Source organism: Mustela nigripes, chromosome 7 (genome assembly GCF_022355385.1).
Source record: "Mustela nigripes isolate SB6536 chromosome 7, MUSNIG.SB6536, whole genome shotgun sequence".
Lineage (NCBI taxonomy): Eukaryota > Metazoa > Chordata > Mammalia > Carnivora > Mustelidae > Mustela > Mustela nigripes.
In genome coordinates this window covers 119,471,754-119,491,093 of record NC_081563.1, presented here as the reverse complement: position 1 = coordinate 119,491,093, position 19,340 = coordinate 119,471,754, and the positions used below count along the sequence as shown (strand labels likewise).

The 19,340-nt window shown below is 38.4% G+C and overlaps 1 protein-coding gene across 1 annotated transcript in view; it reads right to left on the bottom strand.

Annotated features, from left to right (window-relative positions):
* CTNNBL1 (catenin beta like 1) overlaps positions 1-19,340 on the bottom strand; it is a 162,332-nt gene that overhangs the window by 66,986 nt on the left and 76,006 nt on the right. Inside the window, exons 9-10 of the mRNA XM_059406983.1 lie at positions 19,058-19,116; positions 17,404-17,552 (exon numbers count right to left, since the gene is read on the bottom strand). Coding sequence (XP_059262966.1) covers positions 17,404-17,552; positions 19,058-19,116 — 208 coding nt within the window. The remainder of the gene's footprint in view (positions 1-17,403; positions 17,553-19,057; positions 19,117-19,340) is intronic.

The window sequence follows — 19,340 nt, the reverse complement described above, 5'->3', positions numbered from 1 at the left end:
CATTTCTCACCTGAAAACCAAAGAAAAGGAATCGGAAAGAACATCCCTTTGGCTAGGTCTCTGTAGAGGAAATAATACTAAAACACTGCATTATTAAAGTGCTAAGGATGACAAGGCATGCTTATCCTAGGTGAGAGTAGCCAGCCAAAACTGAGTCCCAGTAAGGGGAAAAAAGGAGTACGTAAAAAATCCTTTTTTTTTTTTTTTTAAATTTTATTTATTTATTTGACAGAGAGAGAGATCACAAGTAGGCAGAGAGGCAGACCGAGAGAGGGCGGGGGAAGCAGGCTCCCCGCTGAGCAGAGAACCTGATGTGGGGCTCAATCCCAGGACCCTGAGACCATGACCTGAGCTGAAGGCAGAGGCTTTACTCACTGAGCTACCCAGGCACCCCTAAGTACGTAAAAATCTCATTGACAGTGCCCCTTGGGTTTAGCCCATCTGGGTTTACCTGAGACTGTTCCATTTTTGGCACTAAAAGTGCCACATCCTGGGAAACCTCTTAGTCCCAGACAAACCACGACAGACATCTTACTTGGTGTCAACCTCAAAAGACCAAGGATGTATTGTAAATATTCCTACCTTAACTCTCCTCACCAAAGAATTAATCAAAATAGCTCACAGATACTCACAAATAACACTCAACATAACTACTGAATTTAAAAGAAAAAAAAAAAGGTTCCTTCTGAGCTCGTACCTTCATGCAACAGGCACTGCACTAGCTGCTGGAAACTCTAAGCTCCCAGTCTTTGAGCAATTTAAGGACAGTTAAACAAAAATAATATCAAAAGCCCAAAGCAATGGAAATTAAGTCTAAGGAGGTGAGAGGCAGAGAAAATTAATTTTATCTAGGACAAGTCAGTGAAGGTGTCACATGTAGGTAACATCTGAACACAGTCTGAAGAATGAGTATTGGCCCGACAGAGAGGAGAGTCTGGCCACTGGTGACGGTGTGGGTACACAGCCCGTGCAAAGGTATAATCTTATGGGAGACCAGAGGTAGCTGTGAATGACCGGGGCTGGCAGATTACTGAGGAGAGGTGGGCAGAGGTCACAACAGGCCCTAAATGTGTTCTTGGGGCCCCTGGGCTCCATGCCACAGACATTGAGAAGCCATGAGATGTTGGAGAAAAGGAGGGCACTGGACTGGATGGATAATTCTAGAAAGCTTACTCTGGTGGCTGTGTGATGAAGGCACTAGAGCGAAGACAGGGCTGGGGAGCAAGGAGGACAGTTAGGAGACCACGATACCGCTATCAGTGTAAAATGACCAAGAGTTTACCTACCATACTAGTATAAAAAAAGACATATTTGTCAGACATGAAATCTTAAATATCAGGAGTAGGGTAAACAAGGTTCCAAATTCAGCAGAAAAGGGTTTTTTTGCACCAAGCTGGAATTCTAACAGGAAACAAGGCAAATAATACATTTGTTTTCACTGCGGCTGGACTCGAGCATCCGACTTCACAAAGCTGAATTTGCAAAGGTTATGACTAGGACACATAACGATGTGAGCAGAAATTAGGAAACCGAGCTATAATATCCTCATTGTTTAGTCACTTGGAAAAGGCCTCCTGACATGAAGGATGGTCGTGTACCAGGGCACCTTCAGTTACCATGCAGCATACATTCAAACCATTTCACAAATAACACAGCAATCTTGGAAATACTAAAAGTAAAAGACTCTGATTTGGCCAAGTCTCCCTCTCTCTTTTTTCCTGCCTAAGCAAATTCAACAAACAAAATATTTAAAAAGTAAAACCTTTCTTCACGTAGGCAGTGTAAGACACGTTTAAAGGGGGCAGTAATTGCATATTGATCACCATTTAGGCAAGCTGCATGGAGGTGAACTCTGGAATATTCATTGGCTTAAGTTCAGGCTTTTAGCAATCAATAGCTGTTTGGCCTGACTTTCTTGGGTTGACTTTATTTGAAATATTTATTCTACTGGAGGACAAGTAGTTTATCTTAGTCTTGTCTGGGTTCATCGGGTTGTCGATCACGCCAGGACCAAAGTGAATGCTAGCCTCTGTAAAAGTGGGTGGTTGGGGAAATGACACAGAGTCATCTACTGCTCCTTATTCTGCCAAAATGAACCTTATGATGAGGAGAAAGGGATGGGGAAAGGAAAGGTTCTTAATTAGCTTGTTCTTCTTCACTATGCAAAACCACTTTTGCAATAAACACACATTTTGACTATAATTTTGTTTTGTTCATTTGTTCTTTTCACCAAATATATGAGGTACCTAACAGGTGCCAGATATAAGTTGACGACATAGAGGCAGGCACAGCTTGTGTGTGTCAGGAACTCAGCTCTCAGGCGAGACAGATACGCAGATGATGAGTATAATGAGAAAAGCAAAGCACCACAGTAAAGGTTTTGTTCTACAAAGTAGAAAATGACTGCAGGAAGGAGGGCTGATGGTATCTGCGGCACAGAGGCCTCACAAGAGATGATGCCTGAACCATCAGCCATTCACTGGATGTCTTTCCCAGACAGGTGAAAAGGGAGAGGGTGTTTCAAGCAGATGGAAACAATAGCACATGAGAAGACACAAGTGAGCTGGGAACATTCAGGAAAGTGGTGCATGGTACAGTTAGAATACAAAGAGCAAGAGGGGCAGCAGCAAAACATGAAGCCTGCTGACTCTGTGTATTAGAAAGATTACACCTGCCACAGTGGATCGAACAGTATGTGGTGGTGGTGAGGGGAGCAGAAGACAGAGGGAAAATACATTAGATGGGGGGAAGCAAAGTAATAGTAGACTAGGAGTGAAAAGGACTGAATTCAGATTGAACCTGAGGTGCCTATGAGACATAGTGTCTATGTACACCTTAAACTTATGGGTCTGAAGTCTGGGAATAAGATTAAAAATAGGGGCAAATTTGGAAGAATTATTCAATCTATGGGCAGTGTCTGAATCCATGGTGTAAATACGACTACCAGGAAAGGGTACAGAAAAAAGGGAAGAACCTTGGAGGAAAGTGACTTGAAGAACAAGTGAAAGAGGTAAAGTCTACTCCCTCCCTAAGGGACTGGTGAATGGGGAAAAAAAAGTGACAGGCAATCTTTAAAAGATACTGAGAACCACAAACTAGTCCTGGCAAGAAACTTGGATAATGCCATATGAAATCATTTTTGTTTGCTTGACAATGTACACAATAAAGTTAATTTCCTTTTAGCTCCCAGGACAGAAGATCACTTTCCACGATCTAGGATTTCTATGAATGAGACCGTGAGATCAATGTAACTAAACTAATAATTGCTCTCAAACTATTGTGCCAAAGAACAGTGGTGCTCTGGGAGATGCTAAGAGATACTCTACCGCTAAAACACAATAATGGCGATCTTCTATGTTACTAGACATCGTTTTTCAATTTTCCATTTCTATTCCCATCCATTTTTCATAAACTCCCAGTACCAACCACTGCTTGACTAACTGCCAGAGAACAAAACAAATATGTAGAAAGCAGAGGTTAAGATTTCAGTTTATAGCACTATGGTGGGCCAGATATGCAGAGAAACCACTCACAGAATGGCTGAGCTGACAGTAAAGTAAGATGAACAATCAGTGACCAAAATCCAGGGCTCTGAAGTGCACAGGTTGGCAAATGTTATGCAAAGGGCCAGACAGAAAATAACCGTAGCTTCATGGGCCGTGTATGGTTTCTGTAGCATCTTTTTCTTTGTGTGTGTTTTAAAATACATGCGACACTTCTAAGGTACAAAAACCATTCTTAGTTTGTTGGTCACAGAAAAACAGGCCTTAGCTGCCAATCCCCAATAAAGAGGATCAACAAAGCTCAAATCTGGTTCTTCAAAACCACCAATAAAATGGACAAACTTTTGGCAAGGTAATCAAGAAAGAAAAAAAAAAAGCACACAGAAAAAAACCAATAACGGGTATGGTAAGAAAGGGCGAGAACTACAGATCGAGCCGATATTAAGACGACAGAGCATAAGGCATAGTTTTATGTCAAAAACTTGGAAAACAGGTGAGATGGACAAATACCTAGGAAAATATAAATTTCCCCAAGTAACTCAACAAAAAGAAAAAAGAAAACCTGCATGGGTCTACAGCCATCCAGAAAACTCAATCAGTAGTTAAAACCTTCTCTCAAAGCAATCACTATCAAGTTCTATCAAATATTTAAGAAGGAAATAATTCCAGTATTACTTAAACTCTTATATTCTTTGATTCCTTTAATAAAGCTATAAAAAAAAAAAAAACCCAACCCTCTGAGAGTAAAGTTATGGCCAAACTCACTGAGGTATAGGTATCAAATTCCTACATAAAATACAGAATCTCAAAAAACATTAAAAAGATGGGCTTCTTCCAGGAAAGCAAGGCTAGTTCGATACTAGAAAATCCATTAATGCAATTTTCACCATATTAACTTTAAAAAACCATTTCAATAAATGTAGAAAAAGCATCTGATAAAACTGGTTGATCAATTATGTAAAATCTGTGACATTAGTAAGAGAAGAAATTTCCTTAATCAGATAAGTGCTATCTCCAAAAAACTCGAAACAAACATTATACTCAATAAAATGCATTCCCTGTAACACCAGGAATAGGAAAAGTTTGCCCTTGATCACTACTCCTTCCTATTTAACCCCACATTAGAAGTCATAGCTAGTAAAATGTAAATACATACATACACACAACTAATAAATTATTGAAATGAAATGTGACAGAAAATAATCTTGTTCCCACCTATTAACTACTACTCCCTAATAGGGGCATATACCCTGGGCTTTCCTAGTAAAAGTTCAACTAGCTCTCCAGGAAAAAAGTGCTGATTTGTCTTATTTTCCAATTTACACGGTGTAAATACTCTCACTATACTGGATTTCAAGTTACCAATGTGATCCCACTAAACATGGTGTTGGAAAGAGAAGTGTACAGTTAGCTTTCATGAGCCTGTACGAGCTAGCTCAAACATATTACTGTTTATACTTCCCTCCCCACACCATGGACATCAAGCTTGGTCATGTGACTTTTTATGGCCAATAAAATGTGAGCATAAGTAATACATGTGTCTTCAGAGGAGAAGTTTAAAGATTTATTGCATTATTCAGCCTTTCTCTCTGCTATGAGAAAGTCACATCCCATTGAACACTGTTCCTTTAGTGTGGATCCCAAAACAAAGATGTGGAGCAGAACTTCAGATGGCCAGTGATGGATGTATCAGGAGTGAAAAATAAATATGTCACTGAAAGTCCTTGAGGTTGCAGAGTTGCTACTGCAACAAAACCAGACTGATATGTGACAGAGCAAAGTTGCTTAATATAAGATCAATATATAAAAGTTATCTGTATTACTGTCCACTAGCACTGAACAGTAAGAAAATGTATACTAGAAAGTATTCTTTTATAAAGATTTTATTTATTTATTTGACAGTGCACAAGCAGGAGGAGAGGCAGATGGAGAAGCAGTACTCCCAATGGGTAGGGAGCCCGATGTGGTGCTCGATCCAGGACCCTGAGATCATGACCTGAGCTGAAAGCAGATCCAACCGACTGATCACCCAGGCACCCCAACTAGAAAGTACTTTTAAAAATAGATAATACACTCTTGGACTTCCACTTTGGGCCAAGATGGAGTAATAGGGACTAAATTTATATCCTCCCCCCCAAACAAACTAACACACAAAAGGACAAAACATATAAAGCAACGGTTTTCAGACACTTGACATCAGATAGCACAAGACAGTGATCCCCAAGAGAGGGAAACACATGCCATGAGCCCAGCTGGCTGCCTGGGAGAGTCTCCAGGCCTCAGAACAGGGTGGAGACACAGGGCAAAGCAATAGGGCAGACGAGTGCAGCTGGAGCTCACAGGGCAGACTGCCAGACCACGAGCCGTGCAGAGATGTGCACAGGGTCTCTGAGTCTGCAGCTGAGTGCTAATTAGGACGTGCCTGTGAGGAAACTAACCAAGGCTACAGAAAGGAGCCACCTGAAAGAAGGGGAAGCAATGCCTAGAACTCATCCAGGGCCAGAAATAGTTTGTGTTCCCACCAGCTGGAGTGGAAAAACTGTGAATTCACAGTGCATCAGGTGGAGTCCTCAGGAGGGTGCTACTTCAGTCCTGAGGCAAAATTAACCAGAGACTAAAGGTTAGTCTGGTCCCACCTAACAGAGCTTAAAAGTAGGCCTCTGCAGGAACAAACTACTTCTAGTAATTTAACTATATCTTAGAAAAAGATTCAAGAATATTTATGAGAAACAGAAACACACACACACACATACAGACAGGCACACACTTCCAGCATCCAACAAGGTAAAATTCACAATATTTAAATTTCAGAAAAAAATTAACAGACATTTAAAGAGGCAGTAAAATATGAACTATAAGCAGGAGAAAAATAATAAAAATAACAGATGACAGAATCAGAAGACATTAGTTTTATTATAACTATATTTGATATATTCAAGAAGGTTAAAAAAAGCTTCAGTATGCTAACTAGAAACAGGGAAGATATCTACAGAAGAAAAATACATGTCTAATGAACAACACACTAGATGAGATTAAGTGCAGAAGAAAAGAGTGAGCTTGAATACATAATAGAAACTAAAACACATTAAGAAAGAAAAGACTGAAATTAATTAATAGATTACCAGTGAATGGTGGTTGGACAACTTCAAATAGCTTAATACACATGTAATTGGAGTTCTTGACAGGAGGACGGGGACAGGAAAAAAAAATTGAAAATCCCAGTGATTTCAAAAATTTCCACTATTGATGAGATCTATAAGCTCATAGATCCAAGACACTCAATGAAGCCCACACCCAAGAGACATGAAGGAAATTACATCAAGGTACCTCATAACCAGACTGCTCAAAATCAGCAAAAGAGAGGATCCTAAAAACATCCAGACAAAAGGGGACACCATTACATACAGAAGAACTAACATAAGAATGACAGCAGACTTCTCAAAGCTAACCATGCAATCCAGAAGACAGTGAAGCAATGTTGTTAAGAGAACTGAATGAAAACAAAACAAAACAAAACTCTATTAAAACAGAATTCTATTCTATATATGAAAATATCATTCAAAGGTGAAGGCAAATATTATTTTAGACATAACCAAGCTGATGAAAGTCATCACCAATAGACCAGCACTACAAGAGATGTTGAAGGACATCATTTGGGAAGAAAGAAACTCATACCAGATGAAAATCTGAATCTATACAAAGAATTCTCAAAGAGCACTGGGTGATCGCAAATGTGTTGGTAAAAATAAAAGATTTTTTCTAACTTTAAAAAAACTCTATAAAAGATATTGATTATTTAAACAGAAAGATAAAACAATACGTATTGATATTTATAACATACATAGAAGTAAAATATATGACAACAATAGCACAAAAACCAGAAGAAATGGAAGTTTATTGTTGCAAAGTCCTTATACTATAGATGAAATGGTATACTACTACCTGAAGACAGACTGTATACATTAAAGATGTATACTATAAATTTAAAAACAACCACTAAAAAAGCAAAGACAAAGAGCTAAGAAACCACCCAAGAAAATAACATGGATTAATAAAAAATGTTAAGATGTGGGGCACCTGGCTGGCTCAGTTGGTACAGCAACTGACTCTTGATCCCAGGATTATGAGTTCGGGCCCACACTGGGAGTAGAGATTACTTAGGAAACAAAATCTTAACTAAATAAAATTTTTTAAAAAAGAAGGCAACAAAGCAAAAATGTAAATGGCATAAACATCTCAATTAAAAGGCAGAAATTGTTACAGAAGACTCCAATGTAATACTGCCTACAAAAAAAGTCCGTATTTTAAATATAAAGACACATAGGCTTGCAGATGGCTGTCTTCTCAACATGTCCTCCCACAGCCTTTTTTCTGTGTACCCATATTCCTGATGATGCCTCTTCTCATAAGACCACCAATTCTACTGGATTATGGACCTATCCTTATGACCCTATATAGCCTTAATTACCATCTTAAAGGCCCTATGTCCAGATACAGCCACCTTGGGAATTAGGGCTTCAAATATGAATAGAGGAGTGACAAAATTTACTCAGTGATAGATGGTAAAAGATGTAGTATGCCTATAGTAATCAAGAGAAAGTTGTGGTGGCTACACTAATATCAAACAAAGCAGATTTCAGATCAAGGGACATTAACAGGGATAAAGAGAGTTATTTCATAATGATGAAAGATACAATTAAACAAGACAGCATATACTCCTAAATGTTTAAGCACCTAAAAGAATTTCCAAATACATAAAGTAAAAACTGACAGAACTCCAAGGAGAAACAGACATATTCAGTTATAGTCAGAGGTTTCAACACCCCTTTTATAACTGATAGAATAAGTAGACAGAAAATCTGTAAGGATACAGAAGACTTAAACATCACCATTAACTTAACCTAGTTGATATTTACAGAACATTCTTTTCAGATGCACGTGGAATATTCAGCAACACAGACTATGTCCTGGGCTAAAAACAAGTTTTAATAAATGTTCTCTGACCACAATGGTACTAAAGTAGAAATAAAAAACGGAAATATCATTTGGGAAATCCCCAAATATTTAGAAACTAAATAATACATTTCTAAATAACTCATGGTTCAAGGATGAAATGAAAAGATAAATCAGAAAGTACTTTGAACTGAATAAAAGTATTTTTTAAAAGATTTTATTTATTCATTTGACAGAGAGAGCAAGAGGGCACAAGCAGGGGGAGAGGGAAAAGCAGGCTCTCTGTTGAGCAGGGAACCCGACTCGGGCCTTGGTCGCACGGTCCTGGGATCAAGACCTGAACAGAAGACAGATGCTTAACTGTATGAGCCACCCAGGCGCCCCTAAATAAAAGTATTTTGAACTGAAAACATACCAATATGTGTGTGACAAGGCTTAAGGCAGCAATTAGGAATTTATAGCATCAAACATATTAAAAAATAAGATCTTGGGACTCTTGAGTGGTTCAATTGGTTCAGAGGTCAACTCTTGATTTGGGCTCCGGTCATGATCTCAAGGTGGTAAGATCAAGTCCCCTATCAGGCTCTAGACTCAGCGGGGAGTCTGCTTGAGACTCTCTTCCTCTCCCCGTGTCCTTCCCTGAGTTGTGTGCTCTCTCTCTAAAATAAATAAATAAATAAATAAATCTTTTAAAAAATAAGATCTCAATTAAATGATATTCAATTACCACCTGGAGAAATCAGAAAAATAGCAAACTGAACTCCCACATAATTAGAAGAAAAAAAATAATGATCATAGAAACAAACAAACAAACAAACAAAAAAACAGGAGATAAATCAATAAAGAAAAACCTGATTCTCTGACAAGATCAACCAAATGGGTAACCAGCCTGATGAGGAAAAAAAGACATCAGTGGCCAACATTGGGAATAAGGGAGAGCACTCACTACAGATTCTACAGATATTAAAAAATAAGGGAATACTCATGAATAACTTTATACCAATTTGTTCAACCACTAAGATAAAATGAATTCCTTGAAAGACACTGACTACCTAAGTTTACTCAAATGGGGAAAAAAATTGGTATAAATTTAAAAATTATTTCATTAAAATTTTAAACTTTTCAAAAAACTATGAAAAGGAAGCAGCAAGTTATGGGTTCAGAGAAACTATATGTAAAACATGTATCTGACAAAAGATTGTATCCATGATATATAAAGAACTGTTATAATTCAACAATAAGACAAACAACTCCCCCTCCTCCCACCAAAATGGGCAAGAGATTGAAAAGACACCACACCAAATTGGATGTATGAGTGCCAAATAAGCATATGGGAAAAGTCCATTACCATTAGCCACAGGGGAATTGAAAATTAAAGGCACAAGATACCTATACATACCCATTAAAATGACTAAAACAAAAAACACTGATCACCAAACCAAGAATTAGTGAGGATATGGAATAAATGAAGTTTATACACTGCTGGTGAGAATATAAAAATGGTATGGAGTAACAATTTTGTAAGAACAGATAGATAGTGTCTTAAAAAGTTAACCATATTCCCATCATATGACCCAGACATTCAACTCATAGGCATTTATCCAAGAGGAATGAAAAATATGTACACTCAAAGATATGTACCTAAATATTCGTAACTTTGTTCATTAGAGCAAAAAACTAGAAACCCAAATGTCTATCAACAAGTGAATAAACTGTGATATATTCAAAATGGAATGCTACCCAGCAAAGAAAAAGGAATAAACTACTGATATACATGAAATGAATCTTGAAATAATTAGTTAAATACGCCAGGCCAAAAAAAAAAAAAAAAGAGTACATACTATATGACTCCATTTACATAAAGTTCTAGAAAATGCAAACTAACCTATAATGGACAGAAAGCAAATCAATGGTTGCCTGGAGACTTGAACTGGAGGGAAAGGAGTTATGGATTACCAAGAGGCCAAGGAAACATTTGGGTACAATAAATATGTTTGTTGCTATGTTTGCAGTGATGGTATGACAGGTGGACACATGCTGCAAACTCATCAACCTATGTACTTTAAATATGTACAATTTAGCAGCCCTGGAATGATGAACAGCAATGAAGTCTGATGGAAGGGCTCCGACAGGTCCTTCACCATTTCCTGCCAAGTAATCTTGCTTCAGTTTAATCTGTCTTCCCAGCCACAGCACTTTCCATTTATGAAGAGGTAACACCAGCCTGGAGGGTTGTCGGAAGGATTACTTAGTGCTTTGAAGCGTTTTTCTGGTTCCCAGAGAACAGGTGCAAACTACTATTATCCATCTAAGAAAGAATGATAATACTCAGTGAATGGGGAAAGGGAACGCTTGCTCACTGGACAAACAGTAAGCAGGATGTGAGTACGCAGCTTGGAGCACACACTGTATACAAACCCACCAGGAAGCTCAACTGATTTCTAAAATGTCAGCATTATTATTTTGCTTTTTCAGTTAAATTTCAGAGACTGAAAGTCAGAAGAAAAGGCTGTAGTTCTTAAAAAAACAACAAAAACCTGAAAAGGACCACAAGAATAAAAATGTAACCGAGTTTGGACCTTCCCATGCTCATTAGGAATAAAACCAACACACAACAAGGTAAAAACAAAGGGAATAAAATTCCAAGATTTAGAAGTTTCCCAGGCCAGCCGGCCTACCTTTACACTTTGGTTCAAGCCCACAATCCAGAACTGGGCCTGCAAAAGCCGACTTTGCAGATGGTATACCATCGTCATTTTTTTGTTTTCTTTGTCGGAGACACTTTTCTTTAGATTAAGGAAAATCTTACTGAGAAACCTCAGGGGGAAAAAAATGGTGGTTCCTAAAGGGATGTGTCTATGTACCCTTCTCTTTCTTTCTTTCTTTTTCTTCACCCATCTATACAGTTAATAACCAAGACGGGTTCACTGTGTTTCTGCTACACAACCCCAAGCTGCGTTTGTACACATCCCTTGGGATCTCAGTGGTCTCTTCTTTTTCTAACTGGAACAGGGTTTTACAACAGAAGTAATAAGCTTCATGTCAACATTTTCAAGGAAACTGACAATGTAATTCTTCTGTCTCCCAGTGGCTTTGTTGTTTCTTAAAGAACACTGAACCATTTGAAACAAGGACATACTGTTAAAAAAAGCGCTTTGTGGTGGCAGGAATCAAATGATTTAGAGTACAGTCTATAATTAAACCTGATATATTGAAATCTATTTGCAGCAATCATCTTACCAGAGAGACATCTATAACCAAGAATGCAGAAATGGAAAATCAGTCTCCATTCAAGGGTAAAGAGGACTTTGTATAGTTCTACCCTCATGTCTGGATAAATTCTATAATGGCCATTCCCCCATAAGTATAAGTTAGTTTTATTTCTCTGAACTGGACTCTCTGAATCTGATCATTCTGTTAAATTCACAATAAATTGTGACTTCCCTAAATTGTCTTTTTCTCTCCACTATCCCTGACTACAAAAATACCACTTGGTTCATAGTCGTATCTTAACTCTTCTGCTACTAGCCAAAGACCATGCACATCTCTTCCCTATGCCATAACTCTTGACACTCAAAGCACAGTGTGTGTGTGTGTTCACACACACAGAATATTCTGTCCAAGAGGTTCTGCGCCTTCTACCCTCACTCCATCTTTTCTCCTTCCTTATCAAAACACTATGACTAAATAAGAAATTCCTTTGGGGGGGGGTTCCCTAGATGCTAGAATGGCTATCTGCGGGTTTTTCCAAAGCATGAGTTCCATTTTTAAATATCATCTCAACAATCTTTTCTTCCTTTCCAAAATGCTTCGTCTATCCTTTGACAGAGGAAAAACAAAAAATGAAAAGCTTTTTTTTTTTTTCTTATTGATTCTGTCGAGTACTGTAAAATCCAAACATTCTTAACATAGGGGAGTGAAAAAAAGTCACCGGACAACTAAACTAACACCTGGGTGGGAGGGTAAAGCAGAGGAGAAGGCCTGTCCGGTAAAGGCAAAGGCATAGTAGACCTCCTTACAGCCCCTATAAACTAATGCTGAGAAACTATGAATCTGCATGAAGGAATTCTCTGGACCTTGAGTAGAAAGGTTACAAAAAATGAATGCCTAACCATAACTCTGAAATACCTTGGAGGATGATGGAGGAAGAGTGTTGAGAGGTTCAAGTGTCCCAAAGGAAGATAAAGTGAAGTGTGGACACTTGTGTTGGCTTCTTCTCTGCAGCACAGCATGAGCACGGGCCGAACAGGGCAGCAAGTCCAGTATTGCAGCTAGTGCCTGGCTTCCCCAGAGTCTTGATGATCAGATTCAAAACCTGATCTGACAGGGAAGAGCACCTGTGTGGCTCAGTCAGTTGAGCAGCTGACTCCTGATTTTGGCTCAGGTCATGATCTCAGGGTCATGGGATGGAGCCCTGCACCTGGCTCTGCGCTCAGCATGGAATCTGCTTGAGGATTTTCTCTCTCTCCCACTTGCCCCTCTCCCTGCTCTCTCTCAAATCAATCAATCAATCAATCAATCAATCTTTTTTAAAAAAAATCTGACAGAAAAAACTAGGACTAAATATATCTAGGCAGAAGAATGAAGTCTCAACTATACAGCTTTTAATAAATCACTCCTCATTCTTTGGGTCTTTGAATAGGATTTGCTAGAAATTCTGTAACGCAATGATTTAAAACATCAAAAATGTTTCTCAGATCCTTCTCTCATTCATTTAGAAAATATTTACAACCTAATATTTATCTATTACTAGGTGCTAGGGATAAAAGAGGAAGACTTGGTTTCTGTTCTCAGGAGTCTTCCAGTACAGTCAGAGACAAACAGATGCCTTCCACACAGAATGGTAAATGCTCCCACAGTGCAAAGGACAGGATGCTAGAACCTAACTCTCAACATTTGTGAGTGGGTGGGTGGGTGTAAGGACAGGGCTGAGGAAGTGACATGGGGGGAGAAGATTCTTAAAGAAATTTAGCCTAATTACCAAGTATTAAGGAGCATATGCTGGAATTCTCATGCTTTGCTGGCGTGTGTGGGGAGGTGGGGAATAGAAAATGATACAACCACTTTGGAAAACAGCTTGGTAGTTTCTAATAGTGAACTTACATTTCCAATATGACCTAGTCATTCCACTCCTAGGTATTTACCCTACAGAAATGAAAATACATGTTCATCTAAAGACTTTAAAGCAGCTTTATTAATAATAGCAAGACACTGTAAACAACCCAAATGTTCATCAATAGGTGACTAAATTAAAAAACGGATATACTCGGGGCGCCTGGGTGGCTCAGTGGGTTAAAGCCTCTGCCTTCGGCTCTGGTCATGATCCCAGAGTCCTGGGATCGAGCCCCACATCGGGCTCTCCGCTTGGCAGGGAGCCTGCTTCCTCCTCTGTCTCTGCCTGCCTCTCTGCCTACTTGTGATCTCTGTCTGTCAAATAAATCAATAAAATCTTTAAAAAAAAACAAAAACCGGATATACTCTGGAATGCAAAAATATAATGAATACTGCTAAAAGTGAATAAGAACCAAATTACTGATATATGCAAAATGAATGAATCTCAGAAAGAATGTGTTGAGTGACACGAGCTAAACAAAACATGGACTAAATAAATTTAAATTTAAATACTGATACTTGATTCAGTTATTAGGAAATATTTAAGTAGGTTTGGAGAAACTTAGGTATGGGAATCTACTTTTCAACTAGAAATCTTATGAAATCTAGATACAAAGCAAGTACTTTATGAAAATTTAGCACTGAATTGAGATGTAAACATGCACTAGATTTCAAAGACTTAGTAGGAAAAAAAGTAAAACGGCTCAGCAGTATTTTTTTGATTTTTGATTACTTGTTTTTACATGGCTATTAAACTGGGTTAAATAAAATGTATTATTAAAATTAACTGTGTTTCTTTTCACCTTTTTAGCATGCTACTGTAAAATATAAAACTATATACCTTGCTTGCATTACATTTCTATTGGACATTGCCATTTCATATCTTCATTGTGTTGAAAACAAAGATGGATGCTTCTGTCAAAATTAAAACTGTACACTTAAATGGGCATGTTTTATTATAAATAAATTACGCTTCAATAAAGTTGATAAATATTAAATTGGGTAGTATATGTATATGTGTGATAATGTGTATGGGTAAATGACTATCTTGCTAATGACCTTTGCTTATCAATAATCAGAAATGTAAAAAAAAAAAATTCACAGACATGCAAACCCTTAAGAGGAACGGTTCATTTAACATATTAAATTATACTGCCATTACTTAACATCAGCCTCCTTCACTAGTGACTGAGTTTCTTGAAGGCAAGAATCCTGTCTTGTTCCTCTCTGTATTAAGCCTAGCTCTTAACACAGTGAGTTAATATGGTACTTTATCGGTGTTTTAATAGCTACAGAATTGTCCCAGGCACATTACATGTAATTTAATGTCCATAAAATCCCTGCAAATTTGGCATTGTTACTCCCATTTTTCAGATGAAAAACTAAGGGCTAGAGGTCAGAAAGGTTAGAGTAACTCACCAAATATCCACTAATAAGTGAAAGAGCTATGTTCCAAAACTACACTGACCTCAACTCCCAAAGCCCACTCTTCCATGTTGTAGCACACTGCCACCTTTCCAGGAGGGCATTTCATGACTGCTCAATGCCTGAATCATAGTAAAGACTAATACTTAGGGACAGTGCAACCACAGGAACTTTCCTGAACTTCTGGTACTATAGCCTCCAAGTCCTAAACGGGCTTCTCTCTAGATAGAGAGCAACTTGGCAGCTCTTGCTAGATCAGGATGAATCTAGTAGGAGAGAAAAAATTCCCTCCCAATTAAACTTTCCACTTGGGAGTCTGAAGAAGAAAAAAAACACAGAACAAAGAAGCATGGGAAAGAGAAAAAAGGGAATGCTGAATCTGCTATAATAGCTAGTTAATGCAAAAGAATTAATCTAACAGTAACTTCAGCGTTCAAAAATGAAAAGTTAGGAGATCTAGAGAGGTACAGTTTCTAAGGCTTTTGGAGCACCTTTTTAATTAGGCTCCTAGAATCTCAGCATTCCTGTTTGAATAATCCATATTTCTGGTTATTTATTCAGCTCCCCACTGCTGCACATTACCAAGCCATATGCTACAGGAATACATCACTTCATATTTGTGCTCAACCATCCACAGACACTGGCAGTTCAGACCTTTAAGAATCTTAGGGAAAAGTCCCCGTAGAGTACAGTTTTAAGGTTAAAAGGCCCAAGAAGCCAAATGCATCTTCTTTATATGCTATTTATTGGAGAGACGATGGGGTCATTTCAACAAAAGGACAGGCAATTATAAGGGTAAAGGAGATAAACAAACAAAAGACTCAAGAGAATAAATCTAGCAAAAAATCAGCTGAACACTAAAGGCCTCCGAATAATTCCAATGCCCCACTCTGCACTTTAAAAAAGATTTTTTAGAGCAATTCCACAAAGGGAATTTTCAATCAATCCCAGGTCTGGTGTGCGCTGACAAATGAAGAGGTCTACTGTGTCCCCAGCCCTCCACAGGCCTAAAGAGAAGATATTTTAGAAACATATGCCTTGATAAGCTTAAATGTGAAAACAGTTTTAAACAAAAACATGATCATTGTAGAATTTACTACAATATCAAAACAACGGAAACAGTCTCAATATCACCAACAGAATACTAAGTAAGCTATATTTCCTTGGAGCCCATTATGCATTTATTGAAAACTCTCACGAAGATTATGTCACCTCATGGGAAATGCCATGTTAAGTTCAAAAAGAAACAGTATCGAAAATTACATGTGTGACAGGACTAAAAAGCTGGTAAAAACAAGGAAATTATTACAGGAAAGAAAAAAAAAGAGTGAAAGAAGTCTACACCCAAAGTTGGGCTGTGTTTATATGATAGCTGTTTTTCTAGCTTCTTAGAGGCAAGAATCCGGTCTTCTTCCTTTCTTTGTAAGCACAGCACTTATCAGCATTTTAACAGCAGTTTTGCATGTCTATATTCTAAATTATATTTAATAGCTATATTTATTGAATTTATAAAAATTTTTTTCAAAGAACTAGTTTAACAGCGTTTTGCATGTTCACGAACAGAAGTTTTAAGAGTGCAGACTCCAGCTCAATTTCATTAAGAATAATAATGACTAGTGTCTTCCACCCATACAAACATGCTCTAGTGGCTCTCAGTTTAAAAAATGGTTCCTTGACCCCACACCACACTCTGGTCACCATACCTCCTGCCCCCATTTCTCTACCCTTCTTCCATGCCAGATTTCTCAAGAGTTATTGACATAAGCTACCTCCCATTTACTTCCAACAGTAGGATTCTATGAAATATACTAAATATGATATCCATTTTAAATACCTTAAGGAATTAGAACATCAATAATAAGATCTATAAAGTACTATAAAGAAAAGTTCTAGAACTTTCACATTTTCATATCTCCTATACTAGCCACATAGCTCATGTGCAATTTATAGAAAATAATATATAATGAAAAATATGTATAAATAAAAAATGATATTTTGTCAATAAGAAAAATACAGACAAACATATGGCATTGATAGGTCTATATGTGATACAAAGTTTAAAAATTAACATAGGTTATGTTTAGAAGGTCATGACTAGATTTCCCAAAACCAACACAGTAAGAGAAGGAGCAAAAAGACATTTCCCTTCAATGGAGCGGTCGTATCACCAACTGACACAACAGGGCACAAACAGACCAAAATGTACCTTCTACTTACATACCCTAACCCGAACCCCCCCCACCCCACACACAGAGGCACATGCCCATGCACACACCCACCCCTGAAGGCCTAACTGTTTTTCACATCTAAGAAACTCAATGGACTCAAAGACCAGGGACATGTGTTCTGGAATTTGGGCTAACAGTGAGGAGCTGGACAGAAAAAACAGAGGACTAAGAGATAAACCTACCTGAGCATGAGATTCATCAGCTGCAGACCCTCACCCTTCAGGAAGCGTTCACGATTGGAACTGAGCATTAGGCAGGAACAGAGTGAATCAAACAGGTTCTCCATCATCTCCTGCTCCTCAGCAGTGCTTGGATTGTGTCTTTTAAACACCTGTCAAGTGAAGACACCAGAAAGCACAGAGCCATAAGAGAATGTCTTTCATCAGCTAGCACTCAACAGTTTCCAAAGTCTGTTTGTCCTGACAACCCCAACAATTGAGGAAGCAGAAGCTCATCCAACAAGATTCTCAGCAGCTTCCATGTTAGAGAACCTGGACTTTTGGACTTTCTGAGTCACAGGTATTAGATAGCTATCAGTTCATACAAAAAAACAAAACACTCAACTGACTACTGGGCCCATGAGTGACTGATGGCTTCAAGGAGGCAGATAAAAAAAAAAAAAAAAAAAAAAAAAAAAAAAAAAAAAAAGATTAAAAAAAATCAACAGCAACAACGAACCAACAAAGCCCTTTTTCTGTGAAATAGAACACAGATACAGACTATTCTATAAAAGGCATATACAGCTGAAACCACCACCTCCAGGACAAAAAACAACTTTGCCAGCTACCTCAAAAGCCCTCTATTTGCCCAGCTGAACCATGACTTATTCTACTCCTTCTAAAAGAAACCACAATCCGGAAGGGCCACGACCCGAGGAAGAATTTTCTAACCATTGGGGCTACTGAACTGCCTCACACAGCAGCTGTGGCTCGAAGTCAGGGAAAGAGCTGAAAGCAGACGTTTTGTCTTTGCCAGACATATATGGCATGTTAAGAGGAAAGCCTTTTAACAGTATATACATACCCATAGACTCTACTACGAAATGATCAATAATCTTGCAGAACAGGACTAAGCACCTTCCCAGAAAACTGGAAACAGATTCATATTTCAAAGCTCTATTTTTTGGGGTGGAGGCCAAGCCACTCTGCTGCTGGCACCAAGATGGCAGCTGTATGCAAACTGACATCTCAGACACTCCCAACACTCAAGAGTTTATCCAAATGGTCTATTTTCAGTCTGGGTTTTGGAATAGCACAGATGAGATTTGTTAGAAGAAATCTTAACAGTATTTTCAGAATGCCAGCAGAACATTTCAAGTAGATTTACATGTCTTACAATGAGAAAATGGCATTTTCTAATTTCTTATTCCAGCCTCTAGAACCACATCTTTCCCTATCCTCCTCTGTGACCTCCATCCCACTGCACTGGAACTTGGACTCCTTGAGCTTATGAGGATTCTAAATGGAGAGAATCCATTTTACTGGGAGATTAAAAGGAAAGGAAGTGAAAAATCTCGGGAGTGGGTCAATTGGAAATAATTTGGTATTCTCGGCCCAAGAATATACACTTAAGCAGGAAGCACACCTCTTCTGAATTGACCAATATCAGAAGACGGAGAAAATCCACAGCAGATACACAGTGGTATCTGGGCATAAAGAGCAAATGACTAAGAAAGGGAGGCAAACTACGTAGCTCCACTGTAACCTCAAACCTGCCAACATACTCCATATGGCTTGCATCACATGGCCTATTTCTTCCCACAATTTCCAGCTCCACCTCCCCTTTAAAGCAGGCCATGTATCTTCATGGCAGACAGGAAGCATAAGAATTACTCACGGATAACTGCTGAAGAAGCACATCGATTCCATCCAGCTCCCCAAGCAATTCCCTGTTTTCTAAAAGAGGAAAAAAATAGAGGAAGAAAAAAATGAAGCTAACTGTCAGATTTTACAGCCGTCTAACACTGATACATCAGCAAACAAAATCAATACAGCTTGACAGAGTACAAAAGCTGCACAGAGAGCGAGAGGGAGAGCAAGGGGATGCCAAAGGCAAGAGAGCTCGCTGTCATGATCTGAAACAAGGCTGGCTCCTATCCTAACAGAATATCAATACCGAG